Source organism: Centropristis striata, chromosome 5 (genome assembly GCF_030273125.1).
Source record: "Centropristis striata isolate RG_2023a ecotype Rhode Island chromosome 5, C.striata_1.0, whole genome shotgun sequence".
Classification (NCBI taxonomy): Eukaryota; Metazoa; Chordata; class Actinopteri; order Perciformes; family Serranidae; genus Centropristis; species Centropristis striata.
The window spans coordinates 20,416,798-20,443,115 of NC_081521.1; the positions used below are offsets into that span (position 1 = coordinate 20,416,798).

A 26,318-nucleotide genomic window follows, 5' to 3' on the forward strand; every position below is an offset into this window, starting at 1 on the left:
AAAAATGCCTATTGTATTCATATGTTTTTTTGTTACTTATTTGTATATAGTTTTATTATAATAGTATAATTATTTGGATTTCATGATTTTTGGGCTCAATATGCACTGAAAAAAAGACATTTTTTGGCCCTGTAATTATTATTTCAATCATCTATATAAATTCTACAACGAATTTTACTTTAAAACTACTTTTTTTTTTACTTTAAAACAACTTTTACTTTAAAATAGCAGTTATTCATGTCATGCATTACTTAGTGATTGTTTGTTATTATTTGTCCTCAGTTTAGTATGTAAATTGAATTATTTATTCCAAGTAATATTCACTAAACCAGTTCATTGGCTTAATTAGTTGATATTTCCAAGTAAAATGTAAATGAGGGACATCAGTGAATCTGCAATTTACTTGTGTATTTTTTTATTTAAAAAAACAGTGGTTATATTAAATAAATATTACTTAGAAACAGCCTGAGTAAAGATTACAAACATTTTCTGTGGAAAAACTAGCCTAGCTTTTTTTTTTTAAATTAAATGTCACTCAAATTTTTTTCAGTGCGTTGATAAAGTAGGTTAAAGTGAGAAAATAATTGTCAGATCATATAGGTGAAGGAAAAATGGATACCAAATATGGGTAAAGTTCTTATATGGTACACGAAGGGCAAAATCAATAGCATTCAAAAACGGCTAAAACAGGCTCAGACCCCAGACTGCAGCTCTCGACCAACGGCTGGCTACGAGAACTGGGGTGAAATCTCGCGATGACTTGACGTCGAGGGGAGTGTCAAATTCCAAGAGAGAGGAGAGGAGAGGGGAGCCAGAGAGAGGGGCGCACGGGTGAGTTTGTAAACACTTTATTACCCTTTAAATTCACCATAGATATGTTGACTACACCAAACTATGACAAAGTAGCGATTGTTGCGCAAGTTTTCAGGGTTCGTTAACGTTAAAACTACACGTCTTTTTAATTGTCTTAACTGTTGTGGCAGCTCCAACGCTTCATTCGGACCCACTGTCTCGCTTTGCACTCAAGTGTCAGTCCGCTAACCAACTAACTGCTAGCTTTTTTTTTTTGCTTTTGTCAATTTAACTGTCTGTAGAGGCTATAAAACACACCAAGTCACTTCGGATATACTTATATTAGTGTTAACGTGTGTTTGCTGTCATGGTTGAAACTGCTAGCAGCGCTGTTATTACACATTTATAATGTGCGTTCGGCCTGTTGTTAACGCTAGCCACATCAGCTAGCCATTAGTTTTTCGTGGATACAAAAAGTTGATTTCTCGTTTCTAACCAATGAGATTCATCTTGAAGATGTTATTGACAGGGTCTTAAGCCTTGCATGCGCCTGATACTGTTAACTGACGTGCTTAAGAGCCAATTGCTGTAAAGAAAAGGCGGTCTTGTTACGGGAAAAGGCAGGGCTTAGTGTGCCCCTTGGTCGCCAGACGGTAATGAAGGCTAAAAACGACAAACTTTTTCAAGCCAGTCGGCGTTGTCTGGAAGAAGGAACTAAAGTTTGCTGGAGTTTGGGATTTCAGTTTGACACTGACCTCTTTCACACACCCGAAACAACCACGGAAAATATTTGCCTTCTCTGTTTTTTTGGCGGTAGAATATGCTGTGATGATAATCTGGGTCTGGGCAAGAGGATCCTCTAAAGAAGTCACAGTCTCAAGTAATAATGATATCCATAGTATTGCAATTTGAGCTGTTGAACGCCCCAGGATCCGCATCCCCATGCATGTCAACACCTTCATTAGGAATGTAGGTCATGTTTTTGGCAGAGTTGTACCTAATTCCATCACATAGAGTTACATCAGAGAAAACTGCAGCCTGTTTAGTACGACCAAACATCTTGACCCACTCGGTAATGTTATAAATTGATTTTTTTTTGCAACAGAAATGTTCTCTACTGCAACGTAAACATTATCACATTACACATATGGTGAATAAATTAACGTATGTGTGCTTTTATGTATAAATTTGCGCCTCTGGCTGAGATCAGTAAATTAAATTACATCCATTGGTTTGTAATTTCAGTATTTGGCTTATACTGCTGAGTATTAAGCATAACGGACTTAGTAAATTTATTGTCAGCACCTGAGGCTATGCAGGCTCTATTTGAGAAACAAAACATCAATTGACATGATCTTTTCCGTTTTAATTTGTCATTAAAGAGCCAAAACCTAACGGCAAGTGCTTTTTAAAAAAGTTTCCGACCACGAATAACCTCGGCACAGTGTTTCTGATTTAATTTTAGAAATCTGCCCTGGGTCCATCCTGTATTGTCCTGCATTGTCTGCTAGCTCCACATGGATTTAGCTTTTAGGCCTTGTTAGTTATGCAGACATGGATATAGGATTTCATTTGTTCCATTTACCAAATCTCGGGTTCACTCTGCTTACATAAATACATATTGGCTGCTGCACACACCCAGTTACAGCCTAGATCTCTAAAGCTAATAGCCCACATGTACAGGATCTCACCTGTAAATATCTGTGATCCTTCATTTGATCAATCGCTCACCAGTGTCTGCTATTTCACCCTCTCCCTCCCCCTCCTTTCCTTTTTTTTCTTTTTGTGGGGTCTCCCCTACCCTCTGGCAATTCAAGCCTCAGATTCCAGTGTCATGGCTGCAGCGCGAGCTATTAATACGGTTTGTTTAGTCAGTTTCCTAGCAGGCTGCATCAAACACTGGATGGCTGTGGCTGATTATAGCTGGGACTTGTTCCCCTACACCTGCTGAGTCGGAGAAATCCAAGTTAACGGTGGGACTTTGGCAGCAGCTCAATGAGAGGGACAGGAATTAGGGCACTTTAGCTTCTTCCATGTCACCTTGGATGAAAGGAGGCGAAAATAAGTGGACTTGATATCCATGCCTGTAAGGAATATCAGTGATGTGCATCACGACTAATGTAACTAGCAGACTGATTTATTGTCTCTTACAGAGTTGAGGTCTGCATGAAGCTGAGCATTTTACTGTAGGCAGTAAAATTTTACAGTGTCAACCCATTAATTACTCAGTTTATTCTCAAGACACATTGGACACTCAAAGTAGTAAATTAAAATTTCTTTCTGTATTCATGTGAGAGGATTACAGATCAAGATAAATTGTCTAACCATGAAGTGGAGCAAAAGATGCTGAAGGAAAGACCCTACCACATCTGTCTTAATCAGGAGAAGATATTGGTTGCAGCAGCTATGAAAACAAATGGTATTTTCCACCCCTGTCATGTGAAATGTATGGTGGACTTCCCACAAAATCAAACCCCACTTTTCATGTCGGTGCCAGCCAGCCAAGTTAATGTCTAGCATGTCTTTAGTAAGATGTAAACTCTGAAATCTGTTCCCACTCCTCACGCCAGATGTGTCCATTTCCCCACACAGTCCACACCCTCGGTATAACGAGCTAGACGGAGTATCTCGTTTACAGACACATCTCTGCCCAAATAGACTCAGTGGATTGGAAGTACTTTGTGAGGGCCCTGGCACCAACCTGTTGCCTTTCTCCAGAGCATGGGAGGTCTGCAAGAAATCAGACTGCTCTCCTTTATCGGCCCTTTGATCTGCACAGAGAGGCACAGGGCTTTCGCTTGCAAACACGATGCAGACCCCTTTCCCCTCATAAAGACATGGGAGCTGGGAGACACAACGGCGAGGCCTGTTACAGGCCCGGCGTCATGGGAGAGCGTTGTATTCCAGCGCAGGGCTTCAGTAATCATGTGTTGGCTCAGGGGCAGCTGTCCTCGGCAGAGAGAGAAATGGAGGGAGGAAGGAGGAAAATATACTGACTTCAACACTGGGAAAAGTTTCAGACATTTATGCCTCGCCAACATAATGAATAATCTGTCCCACTCAATAATGTTAGGCTATATGCTCAATCCATGTAGTAAGTACAACAGAGGTTAATGTGGTCAGCAAGTCATTTATATTACAGTGCAAAAACATGTCTAACGAGCACTGGAATAATGCATCTGCGGATTAAATAAACGTGATTAAATAAGCTTTACAAACAAGTCAGAACAACACAGGAGTACAGCGTCTGCCATACCGTCGTAGTTACAGTTCAGGAGGTGGATCACAAGTCAACTTTCGTTTTAAAAGGCTACTATGAACTTATTAAGGTCAAACACCATCCCTGCTCATGGCTTTGTTTTAACGAAACCTTATTGAGTATTGCAGCGGCTTTTGTTTAATAAAAGGTTTCTACTTGTATACATAGCGAGGTCCTGGATGTATGTAGCTTTGGGACAGTGGGACAGCGTTGTGTAATAGACGCCAGACGTCACTCTGGGCCAGTTGAGAGTGCTAAAACATTAATGTCCCTTGTCCATCACCACCCCTCCAATTCCCTGATTTAAATTTAATGGCAGAGTTATTTTTTCTAAACTTCACAGTTTGTCTTCACCTGGAGTGTTGTTCAGCTGTGCAGAGCAGAGCAACACAGGGTGGGGTGGTTTGGTGGAGTTGGGATTGTGAGGAGTTATTCTCCTCTGTGGAGACAGCTGATAGAAGCAGTGAGCCTCCCACAGCTGTAGTTTATGTCACCAAAGCTTCATGCACAACAGGAGGAGAAACCAAACATGAGCATGTGCATATTTAACTCTTGACAATAGCATTACTCAGGAAGAGAGGGATGTAGTATTTGGTTTGTAGTCCTGTGGAACGCTTTGGAAGTGTTTCCAGTGCATTAAAAACAATGGAAACAATGCTAACCTTATGTGCCTCTGCTTTTACAGTGCGAACAGATATTTATGGTCATGCATATTATGATTTTTACATTAAAGGACAGGATTATGAAGTTAATTCATTGAATTAAAGACATTAAATGTCTTACCGACTTACAAAAATTCAACTAACATGAAAGGGAATGGAATGTGGTAGATGTATTTGAAAATGAAAACATTAAATTGATCATTTTAGAGTTAAATGTGAAATGTATTACAGAATAGATTTGAGATTAAGCTGTTCAGCCCAATTTTAACCATATAGTTGGTTGGATAGTTAGTTAGTTCGCACTATTAATTATGTTAATTTGTATTAAATATTTAATATTAATTGTAAATTAGCTTAGCAGCCAGTGAGAAAAGGTAGATAATAATGATATAATCAATATATTATTTTAAGCTATGTTATAATGACAATAGTTTAAAGGTTGTATATCCCTGGACTTAACATAAATTCCTCCACCTATAAATAGTTTTATTCAGAGACTGATTACATAATTATAGAGTTTGTCAGTAATAAAATATTGCTCTGGTCTTCATCAGTCACATCTCAATAAAGAAAAGGCAATATGATGATATAATATAAGTTGAACTGGTGTTTTCATAAGATATCACTCTTATTTTATTTACATAAATCATGTTTTTTAATATAGATTAAACTGTTGTTAGTTTATTAATTTCAAGGCAAAATAACTCTTTGAGTGAGGTATAGTGTCAGGTCAGTGTTAACGGACTCATTTCAAGATAGTGGTGCTGCAGTTTCCCAGAGATTGAATGAAAAGATGAGTGAAACAGAGAGTAACAGCTGCCCCACAGAGAGATTGAAGAGGGGGTACAGGAAGGTAAAAGGTTGGGAGGTGCTAGAGGTGAGCAGAGGGAGTGGTAATGGGAGAAGGAGGGATTGGAAGTGAGTGAAAATGAGACAGAGGGAGAGGGAGATGCCTTTGTGTAAACAGTAGCTGTCGTTCTCTCGTGTAAGCGGCTCCTCATTCGCCAACCAGAAGCCCCCCTGTGTGAAGGAAGTATCACCAGGGAAACTTCGTCTCGCTGCCTCTGTGCATGTTTTCCTCCCTGCCAGGGTTATTTTTAAATAGCATTCGGCTTCCTGCTCAGACTAAAGGACTACAAGCCACAGCATCCCTGTTTTGTTGTTTTTAAGGATCAAATCAAGAAAAAAAGCCGCAGCAATGTTCTCCTCTTCTCCTCTCCCACAGTTACATTGCAAGCTCTTTGCAAAAATGGGGGACGACCGACCTTTTGTGTGCAATGCTCCTGGCTGTGGACAGGTAAGTCTTTTGCCTCTTTTACTCCTCCTGGGTTTCAGGTGTGTGCATGAGTGTGGTGTGGGGGTTTTCTGCCCCTGTGTGAGTAACTCCTGTAACTACTTATGATCGAATGCCTGTTAAAAGAATTGAAAGCAAATAGATTTTGGTTTTAGTAGAATAAAGCTTCATATGTACAATGAGAGAACTTAAAAAAAACCCGGAAAGACTTCAGGTCTGCCGTCACACTTTCTTCCCAGAATAAGCGAACTGTGATTTATGCAACACCCTTAATGATCATCACACAGATAGCGTTCTAGCGAGCATGCTGGCTTGTGAGACAATGCTGTCTCCTTCTGCAATGACTCACTGGAAGCTCCAGTGAGTAATCAGAGCACAGTTATTGTTTCAACCTGTCACTGTTGACTTCGAGCGCCTGCAGACACAGGTTTGAGCCACGGCAGTGACTCAGCTGAGTGCCAATAGCGCTCTCACATGCCAGTAACGTGGTGCACTGTCGGGGCTTGGCCCGATATCACAGCAAATAAAAAAAACGAGTGTTGTTCTAGGACTCACGATTATTCAACACAGGAAACATCATGTCTGATGTTGTGCTGAATTAGCTGTCTGATCCAGTGTTCGGTTGGGTGTGATATAACCTCTGAGCTGGTGGATTAACTCTCCTGGGGTCTGGAGGAAAGGAAGTGTTTATGTGGTTAAGAATGTGTCTTCCATTTTCTGATCACAAGTGATGTGTTGTACGTGGGATTTGCGGTTTGAACAACAGACATGTAAAGCTGTTAAACATCCGTGTGCTGGATAAATAAATTATGGTTTGTTTGGTTATTTTCATCTCAGAACATTATGGACACCTAGGGACCTCTTCCCTGAACATTGTAACTTTCCTTTGACATGTTTCTGCGATCTAAATACTCTGCATATTTCATTTGTAAAAGTCATTATTAATTTAGTGGGCAGTTGAAACAACAGAATCACATGGAAGCTTTTTAAGGCAAAGTGGCGTTGATGACAGAGCGGGTTTTATAGCTGTGGCATAAATATGATGAATATGCTGGTAAACAGTTTCCTGTTTACACAGAGCATTATTATTATTTATTTGAAGTCATGCATCTGACCATGTGACAAAAATAAATCTAATATTCATTCCTTTAACTCTGGTTTGGTCTCCTGAGGGAAATATCTGGCTCCGTAGCTCCTATACGCTCCATTATGTTCTTGAGCCAGTGCTGGTCTGGTGAACTGTGTGTCTGCAGGTAGCACACAATGGTTTTATGAGATTGTTAATTTGAAAAAAGCTGCACACTGCAGATGCAACCAGAGTTGAAGAGCGCAGTGGGACCGAACCAACGAGCGGAGCATCCCATTTCATATTAAACACATATATTTTGATCCATGGGTAATGTAAAAAATATTGATTAGTGCAGCTTTTAATATGTTCTAGACACAAGCAGCTAAACAAGATTTGGGCATAATAAAATACAAAATATACAGCTGCATCTCAATACATTAGAATATGATGGAAAAGTCAATTTCCAGTAGTTCAGTCGAATAGCCCCAACCAAGTATTGAGTCATATGGATGGACATACTTTTACATACCGTAAACCATAATCATTATAGTTACAAGAAATTAAAAAAACTAATACATGGAATGTTTCATTCTGTGTGTAATGGATCTATAGAATGTGTTATTTCCGCTTTTTGAATTGAATTACTGACATAAATAAACTTTTCTATGATATTCTAATTTATTGAGATGCACCTGTATATGTTTAATAGTGGAAAATGTTTGATTGATTTTAATCTGATCAAAGAAACTTGGTACATTTTGGTTTGTATCCAGTCTGAAAAATTGTTTTTTTTGGCAAATAAATGGCTCATAAATTTTCATTTGTTGCTGAGTGAAGCAAATTCAATCAGCGTCTTGCATATTTTTGTACCCTGTTTGTACCAAAAAAGCCATAGAGGTTCAGTACCCAGTCTTGTATACAGAAAATATGTCTTATTAATGACATTGGTGGCCGTTTAATTGAACCACAGTCAGCCATAGGCACGAGCGAATACCCTGGGCAACAGCCAAAACACGGACAGGACATAGACTGACCGCATCACGTTGATAGACGATGCTTTTTTAGGGGAGCTTACGTGGACCTTGTGTTGTACTCTGTTGTGGTGGGTGCCAGTGGTTTGTTGATGTTATTGGACTCGATTTCCAGGCTAACCTTAGCACACTGTTGCCGCTGTAGGGGAGCTGAAGAGAAGCGAGGCACATACAGTAAATGTCACATTCTTTGGATTTCTCCGGCAAAACTGTCCCACGTCCTTTACATAGAAATAAGTCCACAGGCTGTTAAAGGCGAACGGAGAAAGTCGAGGAAGCTCTCACTTCTTAAGTTATGTTGACACGCTAGCAAAACAAAGCAATTAATGGATGTAAGTTGCTTCACATAGTGCCTTTTAAGTATCATTGTACAAATAGTTATGAAGCTAGATAGATGGATTTTATTAATCCACAAGGGGAAATTTGTTACAGCTGTTAACGGAATAAGACACAAGAACATAAACAACTTGAAATTAACATATTAAATAAGGTAGAATAAAATAGAACAAACAGAAAACACTATATTACATACACTTAATAAGAATAATTAAAATAATAGGTAAATCAGTGCAAAAATTAGAAAATGTTTTGTGTATATTTAGACACAGAACATCCTTTATGTTACAGGCGCCTTATGTTCAAATGACGTTTTACTTCTCCCTTTTACAAGCAACAGTTGTCTACCGGGAAAGCCTGAATCATACCCATAATAGAACGAGGATGATTGACTTCTGGCTTTGCACTGGGTTTTCCTTTTACCAAGTTAACAACATCATCAACAACAACAACATAAACAGCCCCCCCCCTCCATTATATGACGCCCAGCAGTCACTGTGTGGGGAGTGTGTGTAATCCAAGCTGCCAGTATCTCATACTGGGAGATTAGTTGGAGATAGTTTCCTCTGCGTGATCCAGCCACGTTGTTCATAGGAAAGAGACAAATGAGACATGTAGTTGTATTGGTGATGCTGCCTGGTGCGGCTAAAAATAAGGCCCCTGACACTTGACTGTGTTTCCACTTCACTCTCTCACGACTGAACTCGCAACTGCAACGCGGCCCCCAAAATAGGCTGCAGCACATGGTGAATAGGCTGGTACCAGAGCCAAGATTATTCCTCCCACGTCTGATTCACCTCGCCACTTCTCCAAAGAAGAAGTGCCGTGCCGTGTCTCATGTCTCGATGGCTGCTGGTGCTCTCTGCTAAAGGTCTGATTTGCCTGAGTGCCAGACCTCTTGTCGCTTCCACGAGGGATACGTGACATGAAAGGACCAAACATAGGCTAATGGAGAGATTTCCTGTGTCATAATTTACAGCATTCATGCGTTTTACACGCTGACTAGCATGACAGAAATGTGCTCTCTTCAGTAAAAAAAAACACCTAACTGTTATGTGTCAGCTCATGTGCTTTTGGTATTTTTTTTTTACATGCCAGTGATTTTTATACTTCTTCATTAGGCATGCACAGATTGTGAAATTAAGAAAAATAACAATTCAACCTATAGCTAATAGAAATACAGATGTTTTTTTGTTATTTATTACACCTTTTGTGCCAGGGTGACAAAGAATTGTTTTCATTAAAATAAAAATAACTGAAGTGTTTTAAAGGACGAATCTGACTGCAAACAACCAACACAACATTTAGTAAGAGCAATATTGATGCAATACAACAGATAATAAACAAATCTTATTTGCCAGTAGGTAATGTATTGCCTTTCCGCCAGTAGTTTCTCTGCAGGGTTACATTTGTGCTGATCTCAGCGAGATAAGCGATTTTGCGTATTTCTGCCTCAAAACATGCATAAGTTTTAACTGGAGGGAGAGGCAGGAAACACATTTATATGCAGGAAACAAGTAAAAGTGACTCTTATTGAATCCCCCACTTTGATTTATTGCCTTTCCATCAGTAGTTTCTCTGCTGGGTCACATATCAGCTGATACAGATGTATGGTCGATATATAGGTGCATCCCTATTCTTTGTTTTTATACCTATTATTCGTCAATTTGTTGACATTTTTAACAATTGCTCTTGCCCTACATTTGTGTGTTGTTGAAATCATTCAGGTTTCATCCACAGTAATCCTTTTTTTCTTCTAGGTAACTCTATTTTGTGTAAAGATATTTGAGCCCATGTCCTGCAGCTAGAAATGGCCCATTCAGCGCTTTTAGACATGAGGAATTGTACACCACAGATACTTTTTATGGTTTGTCACATAATGTATACAGTGTAGGCGGCATGTGTCGGGCTACATCTCTAAGAGATTAAATGTCTGTGATTATTGCAATATAATATCTGGGTTACAGCTCTTTAGGCTATTTCCTCAAGTCACCCGAACAAGTAGGAAATAACCCGTAGACTTCTTCATATTATGTACTTATCTTTGCATTTTTGTTCTCATTCACCTGTTCCAGAGGTTTACCAATGAGGACCACTTGGCCGTACACAAACACAAGCATGAGATGACACTGAAATTCGGACCAGCCAGGACTGACTCTGTCATTATTGCAGGTACAATTTGCACAGCGTCACTCTTCCTGTGTGTCCTCTCAGAGTGTCAGCATGTTCCAACACTATAACAATCTTAAGAAAAGCAGCTCCAAAGACACATTGATGACATGGGTTTCTATATTCACTGCACAGTGTGAGCTAAGTGTGAAAACGGTGCTTTGAATAGTTATCTCTGCTCATTCCTTTTGCCAGACCAGACACCCACTCCCACCCGCTTCCTAAAGAACTGCGAGGAAGTTGGTCTGTTCAACGAGCTGGCCAGCTCCTTCGAACAAGATGATGACGAAAAGAGAGCAAAGAACTCTGTAAGAAAGGCTTCTAGCTGAGGATTTTTTTTTTTTTTAAATCTATGTGCGTTTATGTGTTCATGCCTTTTATGTATTATTATTTACAGAAACTAATGGAATTTCCCACAAGACTCCCACGTAGTGAAAAATTCCTTTTTACTTCCTTCTTTCTTACCTCAAGTGTTGATGTAGTCAAAAATGATTGCTTGCAGAAATTCCTGCTCTGTGCCTTTTTATCTGTGTATCATTATAATGTCAACTGTTGCAACAGCTTGTCAGGATGATTTTATTTAAATGTATTTTATTGCACCGAAATGATGCTGCAGTTGTCTGGTTTGTGTGATAAACATCAACTTCCTTTTTTTTTTTCAACCGACAGCAGTATAAGTCATGTGAACTTAGACTTTTTATCTCTCTCACCGTCTCTGTTCTTCTCAGCTCCCTGCTCCCAACTCTGTGGCAGTGGACATGACCATGCAGACATCATTGGACGTGAAGGTGAAGGAGGAGGAACCCGTAGAGGTGGACTCCTCGCCGCCGAGCAGCCCCGAGTCTTTCTCTGATGAGTCAGACTACAGCGTAAATGGAAGAAAAGAGGAGAAAGAAAAGGTAGGACAGAATGAGATGACAGTGGGGGCTGCATGGGTGTTAGGATCTTTAAATGATGAACTTACCTCACTGCTGTTCTTCCAGGACACGCCACCCAGGAGTTCAGCCCCCACCCCGACTATCGTGCGCCCGGGCTCCCTCCCACTACACTTGGGCATCGATGCCTTTCATCCCACCATGCCGTCACCCACCTCTGTCATCACACAGGCTCCGCCTTCCAATCGTACTCTGGGGTGAGTAAATTCAACATCCTGCTACTGATCCCTGATGAACGCTTTAACCCTTTGGAGTTTTGGGCTCTTTTGATCATTTTTGTGTACTTGTCATGCCTGTATAAACCACTTAAAAATGTACCATGCCATGTTGGTATCATTATTTTTTTTAGCACAAACCTACAGTCATGGAAAAAATTATTAAACCCACCCTTGTTTTCTTCAATTTCTTCATTTTCCATGGTTTTCTTGATTTATGATTTGGTTATTATCAAGGAAACTATGGAAAATGGCCACATATCAGCTCTTGAATTAAACTATTATGAGCTGTTTTTGTTGCTGTCATAAGATCTGTTCAAACAAATGTACGTTTAGTTATACCAGGCATTGAAATGAACAAGAAATTTAAGAAAACGAGGGTGGTATAATATTTTTTTCCATGACTATGTATGACCTGGTAGTTATTATTTCACTTTGACTCACTGATCAACATTTTTAACACAAATACACACAAATAACATGATATATATATATATATATATATATATATATATATATATATATATATATATATATATATATATATATATATATATATATATATATATATATATATATATATATTTAACTTTCAAAACACAATCATGCTCAATACATTTTAAATGTTACACATGTGAACACAGGTTGCAAATATAACATATAAGAGGTGAAATGAGAACATCTAGCTCTATATTTTTTATACTAAATATATTTGATCTTATCTCTGGTTTTACTTGGCCTATCATCATCAAACAAAAACTGGCACGGGGCTTCAGGGCTGTACTTTGGAGGGAAGCTGACGGCAGGGAAACACGCTGCTTTGTTTTTATGTTGTGATGTCATGAAGACGTCATGTGATATGGTCACGCCATGTGATCAGCGACTCCAGATAGCTCTTTTTTTAACATTTTCCCCTTAGTGGCCTATTTGTTGATGCCGCTTTCTGTTTTCTCAAAGCCTGTTAACTATGAACAACCTCAATTTGAACTACGAATCCCATTCTCAGTGTAGATGGCAGAGTAAAACATGTTGTTGTATTAATAAGCAGGCAGGTTTGATCAGGTACTGATCTCATAGAAAGAATACCAACTTAACCCTCTGAAGTCCCAGAGCTCTCTCCATCTATTGAATGCCCGTTCAAGGCTCACTCTTTGTTTTTCAGTTTCTTAATCAAATGCTCTCTGGTAAGAACTGATGCACTGTATATGTGTAGGGGTTTTATTGTGAAAACATAACAATGTAAGCAGTTATGTTGCTATTCACTGCTGTTACAGTATAGGAGACGAAAGGTCAATGGAGCCTCTGTGTTATTAACTTATTACCTTCATAAGTATAAGCAACTCACAATGCAACACTATTGATACATTATACCCGGGAGATCGAACCCAGGGGCAGACTAAATGTCATTGTGTAAGCAAGGCCAGCGTCATTATTCTATTGTCACTACATTGTGAAATCAGTATTTGCTTCATGATAAGTTAAAACAAAAAAAACAAATTTATTGTTACTTGAATGAGCTTTGAAGCTCTTTAAAAAAAAACTTTTGCCACATTTCCTTTATGCTCTATCTGCAAGTTGCAACACTATGTTGCCATCATGCTTTTTTGTGGCTTTGCAAAGTGAAATGTGTTATTTGTTGTGTGCATCTTCTTTACATTTGCCCGTCATTAATCTGACATATGTTGCATCTTAAGAACTTGTGTTTTTGAGTGAAACTTGATCTATATTTCTGCGTGCTTGAGTAGTCTTGGAGGAGTAATGATGGATGCGAGTGTGGATGCTACAGAAATGTAATAAAAAATTGTTCCTGTGTTCCTGTTTAGCTCGCCAACCAGCCACTACCCCATGATGATGCTTCCCTCTGGTCAGGCAGTGCCCGTGCTCCCTGGTCCAGTCCAGATGCCCTCTGTCATTAATGTAAAACAGACAAACACTCTATACACGTTGGATTTCAATTTTATCTTTAAGAAGTTGCTTCAAGTTGTGAATACACATGTATTTGTGCATTTTGTCTGGTCTGCAGCTGGCCCGACCCATGTGCATGGTACCCAACATTCCTGGGATCCCCGGTCCTCCTCTGGGAGGCAGCAGCAGCGGCTCTAACTCCCCCTCTGGCTACAGCATCCCCTCAGAGGCCAAGATGGTCAGCACTAGATTAGCTCTCTATTTTTATATCTTTATCGGCTCTTTTTGTCTTCATCTTCACCCTCCAGCCTTCCTCTGCACTGCACTTAGTTTGTTCATCATATGACTTTTTACTGCAGTTACTTGTTTGTTTAACCCTTACACCACAACACAACAGTTTGTACGGATTCAAAGTACACACAGAGCTCTATGTAAGGACTCCATGTTTCAACAGTGTTTAACATGAGACTGATTTAGTGCGATCATCCTTTGCAGTATTACAACATATACAAAGTATGCACTTTAGTAGATCCTGCCATTTATACAAACTGCTTGTTCCTGCAGTCACAAGCAGGGCTGCACAATATAAGGAAAATAGGGCTGCAACTAACGACTATTTTGATCTGCGAGTAGTCATTGATTATTGAAACAATTAGTGGACTAATGGGATAATTTATGCACAATTACGCAATAAATTACCTTCTGGCAAATGCTCTTATTTATCTATCAAGCTTTTAATTTTAGATGGAGGTTCTATTGAAGCATCTGATAACTAACAATAAAGACAATACAGTCATGGAAAAATTATTAGAGCACCCCTGTTTTCTTCAATTTATTGTTCATTTTAGTTCCTGGTACAACTAAAGGTACATTTGTTTGGACAAATATAATGGTAACAACAAAAATAGCTCATAAGAGCTGATATCTAGCTATATTCTGTGGTTTTCTTGATAATAACCAAGATCATTATCAAGAAAACCATGGAAATGGCTAGACATCAGCTCTTAAATTAAACTCTTATGAGATATTTTTGTTGTTATCAAAATATTTTTCCAAAATAATGCACCTTAGTTGTATCAGGCATTAAAATGAACAAGAAATTGAATAAAACCAAGGGTGGTTTAATAATTTTTTCCATGACTGTATATATATGACTTCTGCTGCTGATTTAACAACTACTAATGTAAAATATTAATAAGTGCATATATATATAAAAATTAAATCATGCATACATTTTTTCTGGAAACTCAAGGACACAGGGTACAACTTTTGGTATACTGCAAAAGTATTGTGCTGTAGTATTGTTTGTGTGTGATGAATCAGCCTCATGCATCAATCATACATGTAGTACTAACTTAATTTGACACCGAATCCATGATGATGAAATGCAAGGCATATTGTCAGTAATGAAGAACTGCCGCAAAATTTCACAAGTCATGCTTTCAGGGGTGATAATGTTTTATTACGCACCCTGCCGCAACGACCAAATTATGATTGTCAAAATGCTCCTATGCCACATCCTATGTATATGCTTTTGATCAGTTGTATAGCCTCACTTCCACGATCATTCATTCGTTCATTCATTTATTCATTTATTCATCATCCTAAACCACTTGTCCAAACTTGGGCAAGGGGGCTGGAGCCAGTCGCAGCTGACATTGGGTGAGAGGCGGGGTACACCCTGTACAGGTCCCCAGACTATCACAGGAGACAGCTGACACATAGAGACAGACAACCATTCAAGCTCTCATTCACTCCTACGGGCAATTTAGAGTCACCTGTTAAACCTAAGCTGCATGTCTTTGCACTGTGGGAGGAAGCAGGAGGACCCGGAGAGAACATTCAAACTCCACACAGAAGAGCCTCAAGCCAGACTCAAACCAACGACCCTCTTGCTGTGAGGCGAGAGTGCTAACCACTATGTTGCACCCAGTTATTTTCAAATCGTATCTTCCAGCTGGATAAAGCACCATCCCAAGGCAACATCTAAAAATTGTTCCATAACATAAAAAACAGGATGTCCCATGAATGTGCTGCTGAAAACAAGCTTAGCCGTCAGGTCAGCATAGGTGCACATCTCTGCAGAATTAGAGCACCTTTTAACATGCCAGAGGCGAATGATGGTAGAAGTTGTTGCTTATATGATTATATGAACAAAACATCAAAGATTAAACAGAAAACAGATAAAACGTGTAACTGAGCAGCAGAATACCACAACACAAACATTTGTCACTGGAGATAAATAAACTCTCATCCCACAGTAATTTGGTGCATGCATACTGTAGGGTTTATTGAAGATTAGTAAGTAAGGTTAAGGCCAGGTTATTGTTGCTGATACTAAAAATGACTTCAACTTAATACAGTTGGACTGGGATTGCTATGGAGCTGCAGTGTTGTTTAAATAATGACAACATGTAGTGCTCTCTTTTCTGCAGTGACAAAACCTTTTCTTTTAGACTTAAACAGTTGATACTGTTGTTGGTTTGAAGCTTATAATGTCATTATTGACTTTGTTTTTATCATTGTTCTCCTGCAGCGTCTGAAGGCTGCACTGTCCCAGAGCCCGTCAGGATACAGTATGAGTATGATGTCCATGAGCGGCAGCCCCATGGTGCCTCAGAGGGCAGAACAGAGCCAGCTGCTTGTCCAACACCCAGATGCTCCATCACCTGCACAACCTCAGGTACACTGTGCTGTTTTACTGTTAGATGACTATCACATCCAATTTGGACAATCTTAAGAAATCACCTAAAGCAACTGAGCTAATCCTTGTTTAATGTGAAGCATTTCACCTGTTAAGTTACAGAAAATTGGGCTGTACTTCTTGTAGTGAGATGACTCGACTGTGCTCTGACTAAAATAATGAAACTATGACTCAAACTTCCCTTTTCTCTCTTGTCTGTCTTCCGCTGCCCTCCCCTGTCTCCCTGTTTCCTTCTCGCCCTTTTACCCTGTTCTCCCTCTAGGTATCTCCAGCGCAGCCTACAGGTGGGCGTCGGCGGCGGACGGCAGAAGATGACCCAGATGATCGAAGGCAGCGCTTCCTCGAGAGGAATCGGGCCGCGGCCTCGCGCTGCAGACAGAAACGCAAACTGTGGGTCAGCTCTCTAGAGAAGAAGGCTGAGGAGCTCTGCACCCTGAACGTCTCGCTGTCGGTGAGTGGGCCTGCAGCGGGTGGGCGGGGAGGAGGCCTGTGTTAGTATGTGCAGAGTCGCACTCACAGTGCACAGTTGAAAGGCTTTCAGGTAGTAGTGGAAGTTTGTGAGGTGTTTTCCATCAGTTTCAGGCAGTTTTGGGTGATTTTCCAAACGGTTGAAGTTACAGGACTTGAAACCGTGGGACTCGTTACAACATGTTTCACATCTTTATTGTGTTATTTTGTGGTTTCAATTCATTTCTACACTGCATGACCACTTCTCTACTGCCAGCTGTACTGTAGTAGAAACCAGACTGTTTACTGGTTGACTGTTTACCCCTTTAAAGTATTTCTTTGCTGAAAAACATCAAAAATCCATTTGGGGGGGAAAGAGTTTGCAAGGTCTCTCTGTTTTAAATAATTTGATCCAGTATGAATGATTTTTCTTTTGTCTAGCTGTGGTATGAATTCTCTTTGAATTTTTGAATAAGTCCTTATCTTGTGGTCTTTCAGAATGAAGTGTCAATGTTGCGGAACGAGGTGGCTCATTTGAAGCAGCTGCTGCTGGCCCACAAAGACTGTCCTGTGACCACCCTACAGAAGAAGACTGCCTACTTAGGTAAACCTTAGGTTTATTTTCCCACTTGAGTATTTAGGACTGAATTAGGGCTGCACAATATGTTTTTTATTTTATTTTTATTGTCATTGCAACGTCAACTTACACACAACCATATTGCACTTTTGAGTGAGTCGAACGTGAGTATCTGTAGGAAACTGCACTTTAAAATGTAATTATCAGGGGGCGGCTGCATGCACCATTACAACCCATTCAACCCCTTCTCTCTCCACTCCACTGACTTTCCTGTCTCTTCCTAAGCTATCACTATCACAGTAAAGCATAAAACACCAAAAAATACCATTAAAAATGTAACTTATCATTCTATTTTTAGCTGTGACCATCAGCTCTACAGCTCGCTCTGTCGGTCAGTCGGATATGCCAGTTTTTTGGCACAAGGAGGCTAAAATTCAGCATGGAGAACAAGTGTTTAAGGTGTTATGTGTGTGAATGCATGAAGCCTTGGGTGGCTGCAAAATTTATTTTTGCAAATTTGCACTTATTTTATTGTTACTTTTTGTGTACATTTAAATGCAGCAGCAGAAAGGAAGAACTGAGAACTTTAATCACAAGTATTATTGTTATTGCATAATCAGCTCGTATCGTGCAGCCCTAGACAGAATTCCTAAAGGGTTCACTGGAGATGCCGTGAAACAAATGCTACAAGCATAATGTCTGCAGCTTTACAGTAAGGCTGGTAAGGAGTGTTAAAAAAAAAGTGAAATCCATCAACAGTTTTAAATATAAATTTGTTCTTGTGCTCTCGTTTTTGTGCAGCTGCAGAAGAGAGCATGAAAGACACCGAGCCCACAGGCTCCCCTGCTCCGGTGATCCAGCACAGCTCTCTGGCGCACAGCCCCTCCGCAGGGCACAACGGCCTGAGCTCAAGGGCAGCAGCTGAGGCCATGGCTATGTCCGTGCTGGCAGGAATGGGCCAGCAGCAGAGGGCCGAGAGCGGAGCCTCTCACACTATCATGGCTGCACAGTCTCAATCTGCTGCCAGATGATGAGCGATGCCACCACGGCCCAGACTTGGCTCGCACTCGTACCCAGGGGAAAAAAAGAGCAGCGGACACCCCCCACCACCACCTCCCCTCCCTCCCAACTTTCCCCAACCTAGAAGTCCAAATTTCTCATATTCCCCCTCCGCTGTGCTCTCTCTGACCCTCCGGTGGAGCCATCATGCTGTGGCCTGGAGCTCAGCAGCAGCCTTCTGGGAATGGACTGAGACTTTTGAGAGAGCTTCCTGTTCACTTTGCCATAGACTACAGGGGCTGGACTCCAACCTCCCATCTTCTCCAACCCCCCCCTCCCCCTCTGTGCTTCCCCACTCATCTCTCCTCACCCTCAGTCAAACAGACTCTCCACTGGACTGTAGGACTGCATCGCTCTGAGTGTACTGCCGTAACGAACTTCCCATGTGGACACGTGTTTCTAAGGTGTTGCATAAACACCCTCGATCAAATCAGATACCAAACAACACGCAGGGCTTTACACTGTTTTCAGCAGGGAATAGTGCCTTGTGCTCCTCAACTCTTTAGCCACGCACACACCCACACACGCCACCGCAGCATCGTCCCTATACATCCTCGGCTCCAAAGATCCAGCAGTTGTCTAGACGTCAGTGACTCAGATCTCACCGACACTCACTTTTTGTAAATGGTTCCACCTCAAGGTGATCTCAACATGGACCCAAAAACCTTACCTCAACTACTCCCCTTCTTTATGATAAAATTAATAAACAGTGTGTGTGATTAGCTCTGTGCGCATATATTAATGTACATCAGAACATAGCAGTTTGCCTACTCCTGATCTAATACGTCAATAGCTGGGTTGTTAGCATGTGACTTTTTCTATTAGAGTGTTCTTGATACAGCTATGTGCAGCTATATTTTTTTTAAACTAATTGGCACATCCGATCAGATTACTCCACAGAACCAAAATACGTTGGATTGACAGTGTAAAACCTTAAAATTAGTTTGAGCAATATGTTTGTCTGACCTGAAGGGAATTCAGCCTCTCCCCTCCTCCTCCTCTTCCTCCTCACTCTCCTCTGAAAAACTGTTTATTGGTTTGTAAGTGGATGCCTTTTCCATTTTATATGAATCTATTCTCGTGACTGTGTTTCTCTGTGTGGGCCCTGGACTTACTGTAACTGTTATTTTCACACTTCTCAGGATGGTTGTGCATCCTTGCTGCTCGTTGGAAGTGCGATGAAACCCCTTAGTCTCTCTGCTCTGTACCAAACCTAAACTAAGCCATAGTGACCACAAATCGGATGTCTGAATCTCCAAAGACCACCTCGTACTCGTTCTGGGGGTAGGAAGTAAACAGCCCGACTGTTATTTTGCGATTCAGAGGTCCCGGTGACACATTTTACAGTATATCACTGCTTGTTACTTGCACTTACACTTCAGGATGGGAATTGATACGATATTATTGATGCCAATGCCAATATCGATTCTGCTTATCAGTCAGATTCTTACTGATTCCTCACTTTTCTGTGCAGGATAACCAGGTTTTCAGCATCAATGCAACTGTTTTATTATCTCTTTGCCTTAACACAGTGTAGAAACTTTAGGAAAAAGGCATGCATGTGACTCATATGTGCAAATGCTTCACTAAAATTGATGATAAGAATATTTGTGTGGCAACTAACACATGCCTGCATCAATAAATGGAACCGATAAGTGCGAAACAGACCATTCTAATGGATTGAACGATTGAAAAACGTTTTTTTTATTAACTGGAATTGGTTCTCCGTTCCCATCCCTACTTCCAGTCAGTCTCACACACAATGTCTGATCATTTTTTGCCTTAAGATCACATTGGTGCCTCGGGTATCCCCAAAAACACACAGATTTGCCCATGTGAAAAACAACAGAGCCTTTGAAAAATATATCGGTCTCGATTTGTTTATTTCATCAAATGAAAAACAAAAGATTCACATGTTGAAAATTCATCGAAGCCTTTTTAAATCAGTGGATAATTCAGCCATTGGTCTCTTGTCAGTGACATAAAATGATCCAATACTTGTCTGTCATCTGGTGGAGAGACACAGCAAAGACATCTTCACTGGTTAAAAAAAAAAAAAAAAAAAAAGGTTTGAGGGAGTTCAAATGTCTTGTGACTCTGCCTGAATGGTTCTTCAGAAATCCCACCCAGATATTTTATGAATATATTTTTACAGAAACACCTAAACAAGCAGTTTGCTTCTCTTGTTTTCTTCATGTATATTTCTCTCTCCCTTCGTCTGTCTGATACGATCATTTATTTGCAAGATGTGATATTTCAAAAAACAAGATATCTGTCCGTTAACTTAAGGGCATGTCTTTATGCACTAAAATAATGCAAGTTTATTTGTTGCTTTGTATTTCTGTTCATTTAAAGTGTGTGTCGTCCTCTTGGTCTTTTTCAGAGATATCAGATCCTTTTATTTTAAAAAAAATATTTTTTCCTCCGGTCTGTACTGTATACATTAGAAACCTTTCACCTTTGACTGAACCTCTCGTCCTACAGTCCCAATGGTGACCCCGGCATTCTGTTGTACTTCGGAGCTGGCGCTATATTGGTCCGGCAGTCCCTTTATAGACGATTGTTCATATGAAATGAAAAGTCAAACTATATTTAGCTTTTTCATATAATTCATGTCATTGGCACCTTTTCTGTCATTTTCTTTAGTTGCGTGCTATTTTCAGCACTAAACAAACTTTGTCATTATGCTTTTTGATTGTACTGATGAATATAGAAACTAATTTCTTTAACACAGGTTTCTTTTTTTTTTTGTTTGTTTTGCTTTTCTCTACAGTAAAAAAATGTCATTAGTCCTTTTTCAAAAAGTGATTTTATCCCCTTTGTTATATCTCTAAAGATGAATCTGGTCGTGTCTTTTGGCTGTCCTTCTAACTTATTTTTTAAAATTGGTCAACTAACAATTTTCATTACAGTCTTTGGCATATTAATGTTACCTACAATTGTTGTGAAAAGAGCAATTTAAAGAAAAATGCAACGACGTGAAAAGTTGCACATAGCATGTTAACGGTTTTTCACACTCCCATTGTTGGACTGATGATTTCAAAAATTGTCCTTGTACTGTACATATCTGTACTATATGAATATATTTACTTTTCCATGCATGTCCAAGTGGAATACTATGAACACTTACAGTGCTGCAGTTTTAATTAAAGAAACTACATTGTAATGAACATTAATGACATTTTTGTTTGTTGTCAGGTGAGATTCACAAAAAATGAGTTTCCTGTAAGTTTGCTGTAACTAGTGCAGTGTCCATAGGAAATATGTATACGTATAGTGGGAGATGCAACATAAGAAGTGAATAAAGCTAAATCCCCGCCTAGCATGCTAATCATGAATAACAGAATTTGCACATTACATGCAGAACACTACAACGTCTGCAACTCCATAAAACACTTTTCATTAGATACGCACACCATTGAGCACATACACATTGAACATTGATATTCACAGGAAACTATTCAAATATTATTGAAAATTCGAACCTTGTAGCGCACTTTAAAACTCTGAAAGATAGGTAGGCTAAATAGACTTACAGATGAGATGAGTCAGGCGTGGAAATCCAGAGTTAATTGGGTTACTGACCAGGTGCAACACGCAGCATGTCCTATGTAAATAATTATATTTTGAAAAATGAATTCAAAAATCTTCAAAATCGAGGATGCACACCTTCGTGCCATGCGCAAACCACATACGAAATCTAAGGTCAGTCTGACTAACGGTCAGCGAGATATGCCCTAGACACACACACACACAGACAGACGCTTCTTGCTTTTATAGATAGATGCATAACAGTTGTACCTTTAAAGGGCATTCTAAAATTCTTTATTTCGAGATTTAACTTGGACTACTTTTGGGCCGAAACAGATTCTGTGTCGAGGATTTTGTTCCTGGTAGTGCGGAGGAAACATTTGAAACATCCTTTTTGGGAAAATGACAGGAGATATAATCAGGCTATAAAATGTATGACATTTTCTGAGGTTTTGTGTGTATTTAGAGGCTGGACTCATGACTTTCTAAAATCCTAAGATGTTTTTGTCCTCTACTCAAGCAGTTTTGGAAAGGCACATAAGTGACACAGCAGCCTGCAATTATGCTGTTATGTAAAGTTTGCTTTGAAGCTTGTTGTCCTTATAAGACAATGTCCATGTTTCTTATAAGGAAAACACGATCGTAACTTTCTGTGAGCAGCTCTTAATTGCAGAGGGAGTGGTTGGAAGGCTGTATTTATTTTTTATAATGGTTACAATCACAAGGCCACATTGGCCTTTTGAAGTTTTCTTACATAAACTTGGATACCATTTAAAATCACAAGTAGGACCAGGGTCAGGTTGACCGGCTATGAGGCAGATTGAGCTGGGAGCAAGTCCACATTCATCTGAAACTTATGCAACTCGTGTATCTTATGTCCAAAAACTGTCTACTAGAGCTGAGACATTAGTTTATTTATTGATTTGTGCATAGACGGGAAATGAACAGACATTTGATATTTGATAATAAATTCATTCATTAAGGTCCTTTTTTTATGCAGACATGCCAAATTTCAAATAACAAAGCGAAGAAAAAAAATAGAAACAAGTAATTTGAAAACTGAGCATTCTTACTGTCTCACTGTTTTCTGACATTTTAAAATTACAATATAGCAGTAAATCAAATAAATTATTGTCACATTAATCGATTTGCTGAAGGCAAAATAACACAATTGTAGCATCAACCAAAAGAGTACCATTATGTCATTAAATCAAATAAATCTGAAATGAATAGATGAGAAATATATGTAACTATAGTTCACTAAATGTACCTCATTACTTAATTAATGTAATTACTGTTAGTGCATTCTGTTTCTTTATGTGACCAAGAAGATGGAATCAAAAATGGTTCATTTCACATATTTGCAATATCTACATGTTTATATTACATAGATACTGTTTGGGACAATTTGCCTAATCTCTTATTTTGTTGTTTTGTTATTTTGTTAATTTCTGGTTGAAAAATAGTGCTTTACTTTCAATAGAAATCCTCTTGCCTCATTTATCTTGATTTTAACCCGTGTTAATTTATCAACATTACTCTTTAAAAAGAAAAACATTAAATATACTTTTGGATAATAAAACAAATTGACTCAGGAACATTATTGCTGTTCCTGAGAAACGAGCATAACAGGACGGTTAATGTTAGAAAAACTTGACTCAATTCAGTGGTGGAAAAAGTATTCAGATCCTTTACTTAAGTAAAGGATAAGTACTAATACAACACTGTGAAGTTACTCTGCTACAAGTAAAAGTCCTGCATTCAAAACTTACTGAAGTAAACATGCAAAAGTATCAGCATCAAGATGTGCTTAAAGTATCAAAAGTAAAAGTACTTGTTATGCAGAATGGACACACTCAGATTTATGTAAGCAGCGCTTTAATTTTGTAAAGAGAGGGCTAATTCTAACTACTTAATATATTTTTCATGAGGTTTAATTTAAAAAAAAAAAGTGTAATCACTTTAGATTGATCATGTTCATGTTAAATCTTGACCTGAAAAGTAACTAAAGCTGTCAGCTAAATGTAGTGGAGTGGTAGTGGAGTAGAAGTATAAACTTACATCTGTGGAAATTTAAAGTAATTTGAAAAGTAAAGTACATGTACCTCAAAATTTTTACTTAAGTTCGAGACTTGAGTAAGTCTCGTAAATATTCTTAGTTACATTCCACCACTGCTCAATTGTATGGGAATTTTTTATGAAATTCAAATGAGTCAATCTGACAAAATCCTTTGTGTGTGTATATATGTACAGTAGTGTTCAAAATAATAGTAGTCCAATGTGACTAACCAGATTAATCCAGGTTTTTAGTATATTTTTTATTGCTACATGGCAAACAAGGTACCAGTAGGTGCAGTAGATTCCCAGAAAACCAACAAGACCCAGCATTCATGATATGCACGAAATTGAAATTGAAATGAGTGAACATGACAGAAAATCCTTTGTGTGTGTATATAGAGTAATGATTTTGGTTATTATCAAGAAAACCATGGAAAATTTCTAGATAAACCTGAAAAAAAAATCCTCAAAAAGGATGTAACAAAGGATGGCTATTGGCATAGTAATAACACTGTGTGTAAATTATGTAACTTAAGAGAAATAAATGACTTAAGCAATTTTTTGAGAATGCCTTTGTGACTGGTAACACTTTATTTTGAAGGTGTCTACATAAGAGTCACACAAGCCTGTCAGAAACATGACATGACAAGTATCATGAGCATTAATGTTATTTCAAAGGGTTATTAATGTTCATGACACATCCCATGTCATGTTTATGACACGCTCATGTCACTCTTATGTAGACACCTTAGAGTAAAGTGTTACCAATATTAGTGTCAACAATAAAACACTGATAAACTGAAATGATAACTAAACAATCTCCCTCTAGCTCTTCTTTGCTGGGTTCTTATCTGATGTCTATGTGTGGCCCTCAGTACAACTACATGCATTTGGGCATGAAATCTTAAAAGTGCAGTGTAAAAATGCACAAATTTACCTCTTGCAATTAATGTTGGTCTGCTGTTCTTGGACTAAAAAAAAAAAATCACAGTAAGCGGTTATTTTTTATTGGCTTCAAACCTTTTGTATTCCTATGTATACTGTTATACATGCATTTGAGCATGAAATATGTTAAGTTACTGCACTGTAAACATATTTAAAATTGCATTTTTTTTATCATATCTGGTTAAGTGCACTGTCTTATATGTGGCCCTGTGGTAGTGTCGATGAAAAATTGTGCCCCACTCCAGCATTTTAGTTGCCCATCCCTGACTTAGGCGATTATTTAAACAGTGTGACGATATATACATGAGTTAAATGTGTGTTGGTGTGAGCGCGCCGCCAGGGGGCGCAGCAGCGCCGGCGCGCTCCTGGATGCAGTGAATTAACGTACAGGCGAGGTAAAGGCGCGTCACGTGACCGCGGCTCCGCTGCCGTTGGTGAGTTTTCCCCATTATGGCGGAGGGGCCAGACTGTCTCTCCCACTCTGATGCCTGTTTTGTGTCTTGAGGGAGGGCGTTTTATTTTTATTTTTTTACACTCACATTTACGTTTATTCCAACCAGACTGCACTCGTGTTTCTCGGCGAAGTCATGGCGGACCGCGGCGCGGATTTGTCCGCCCTGCCAAAGGAGGTTAGAGAGCAGCTGGCGGAGCTGGATCTGGAGCTGTCTGAAGGTAAAGGAGGGGAGCGGGCTGCCGGGGAGGGGGGATGCTAGAGCAGGTTTTTAAGCTAGCTATGTGTCTCAGCTGTCTTGGCTCGACTAAACCACCAGTTCCCCTGCTATTTATCCCACTTTGAGCTCATAATACATTGAATGAGAGCTCACGTCAGACACCGGAGCTAGCTCATTCTGTGCTAGTACAGGATGTGGGAACACGAGCTAGCAGTGCATGACAAGCAGGCTTTCATCCATTTCCTCGTGTCTGCTTTATCTCAGACACATTTAATGTCGATTTCTGTACCAAATCTCCTCTGTGAGATTGAATGTCAAAGCCACAGCTCAGTCAGTGTGTGTGTGTGTGTGTGTGTGTGTCTGACAGACAGACAGACTGCCAGAGGCAAGGTCTGGCTATCAGGGCTTGACCCTTTCTGCTGTCATCTTTGTTATACCCTCTTCACATTGGTGGGAATTTTAGTTCATTTGTGACCCACATGGCTTCCAGTTTCACATCATGTTTTAGCCTATGTACAGTTCTTGGCATCTGTGTTCAAAAATATTTTATTGCAGTAAAAACTGTGAGTCACTGTGACTGGTGTTGAGATGTAATGACAAGGCCTGCAGTCATCATATGCTCTGGTGTCATGCGAAGATACAGTCTGTTATGAATGACT

General features: G+C 39.5%; 2 protein-coding genes across 4 annotated transcripts in view; both read left to right on the forward strand.

The window, feature by feature from the left end:
• The first annotated feature begins 810 nt into the window (after window positions 1-810).
• atf7a (activating transcription factor 7a) lies at window positions 811-21,624 on the forward strand. 2 transcript variants are annotated; one of them, XM_059333414.1, is made up of 12 exons: window positions 811-831; window positions 5,939-6,010; window positions 10,519-10,615; window positions 10,808-10,920; window positions 11,341-11,511; window positions 11,596-11,744; window positions 13,586-13,679; window positions 13,786-13,905; window positions 16,204-16,350; window positions 16,634-16,822; window positions 17,317-17,422; window positions 18,197-21,624. In XM_059333414.1, the coding sequence occupies exons 2-12, from the start codon at window positions 5,963-5,965 to the stop codon at window positions 18,424-18,426; spliced, it is 1,464 nt and encodes a 487-aa protein (XP_059189397.1). In that variant the 5' UTR covers window positions 811-831; window positions 5,939-5,962; the 3' UTR covers window positions 18,427-21,624. The 2 variants fall into 2 exon arrangements, with proteins under 2 accessions (XP_059189397.1, XP_059189396.1); XM_059333413.1 differs by lacking the exon at window positions 811-831 and having other exon boundaries at window positions 5,592-6,010.
• A 3,797-nt stretch (window positions 21,625-25,421) lies between these two features.
• dip2ba (disco-interacting protein 2 homolog Ba) overlaps window positions 25,422-26,318 on the forward strand; it is a 52,664-nt gene continuing 51,767 nt past the window's right edge. For both annotated transcript variants that reach the window (XM_059332721.1, XM_059332722.1), the window contains exon 1: window positions 25,422-25,660. In XM_059332721.1, the coding sequence (XP_059188704.1) occupies window positions 25,576-25,660 (85 nt within the window). In that variant the 5' untranslated portion in view covers window positions 25,422-25,575. The remainder of the gene's footprint in view (window positions 25,661-26,318) is intronic.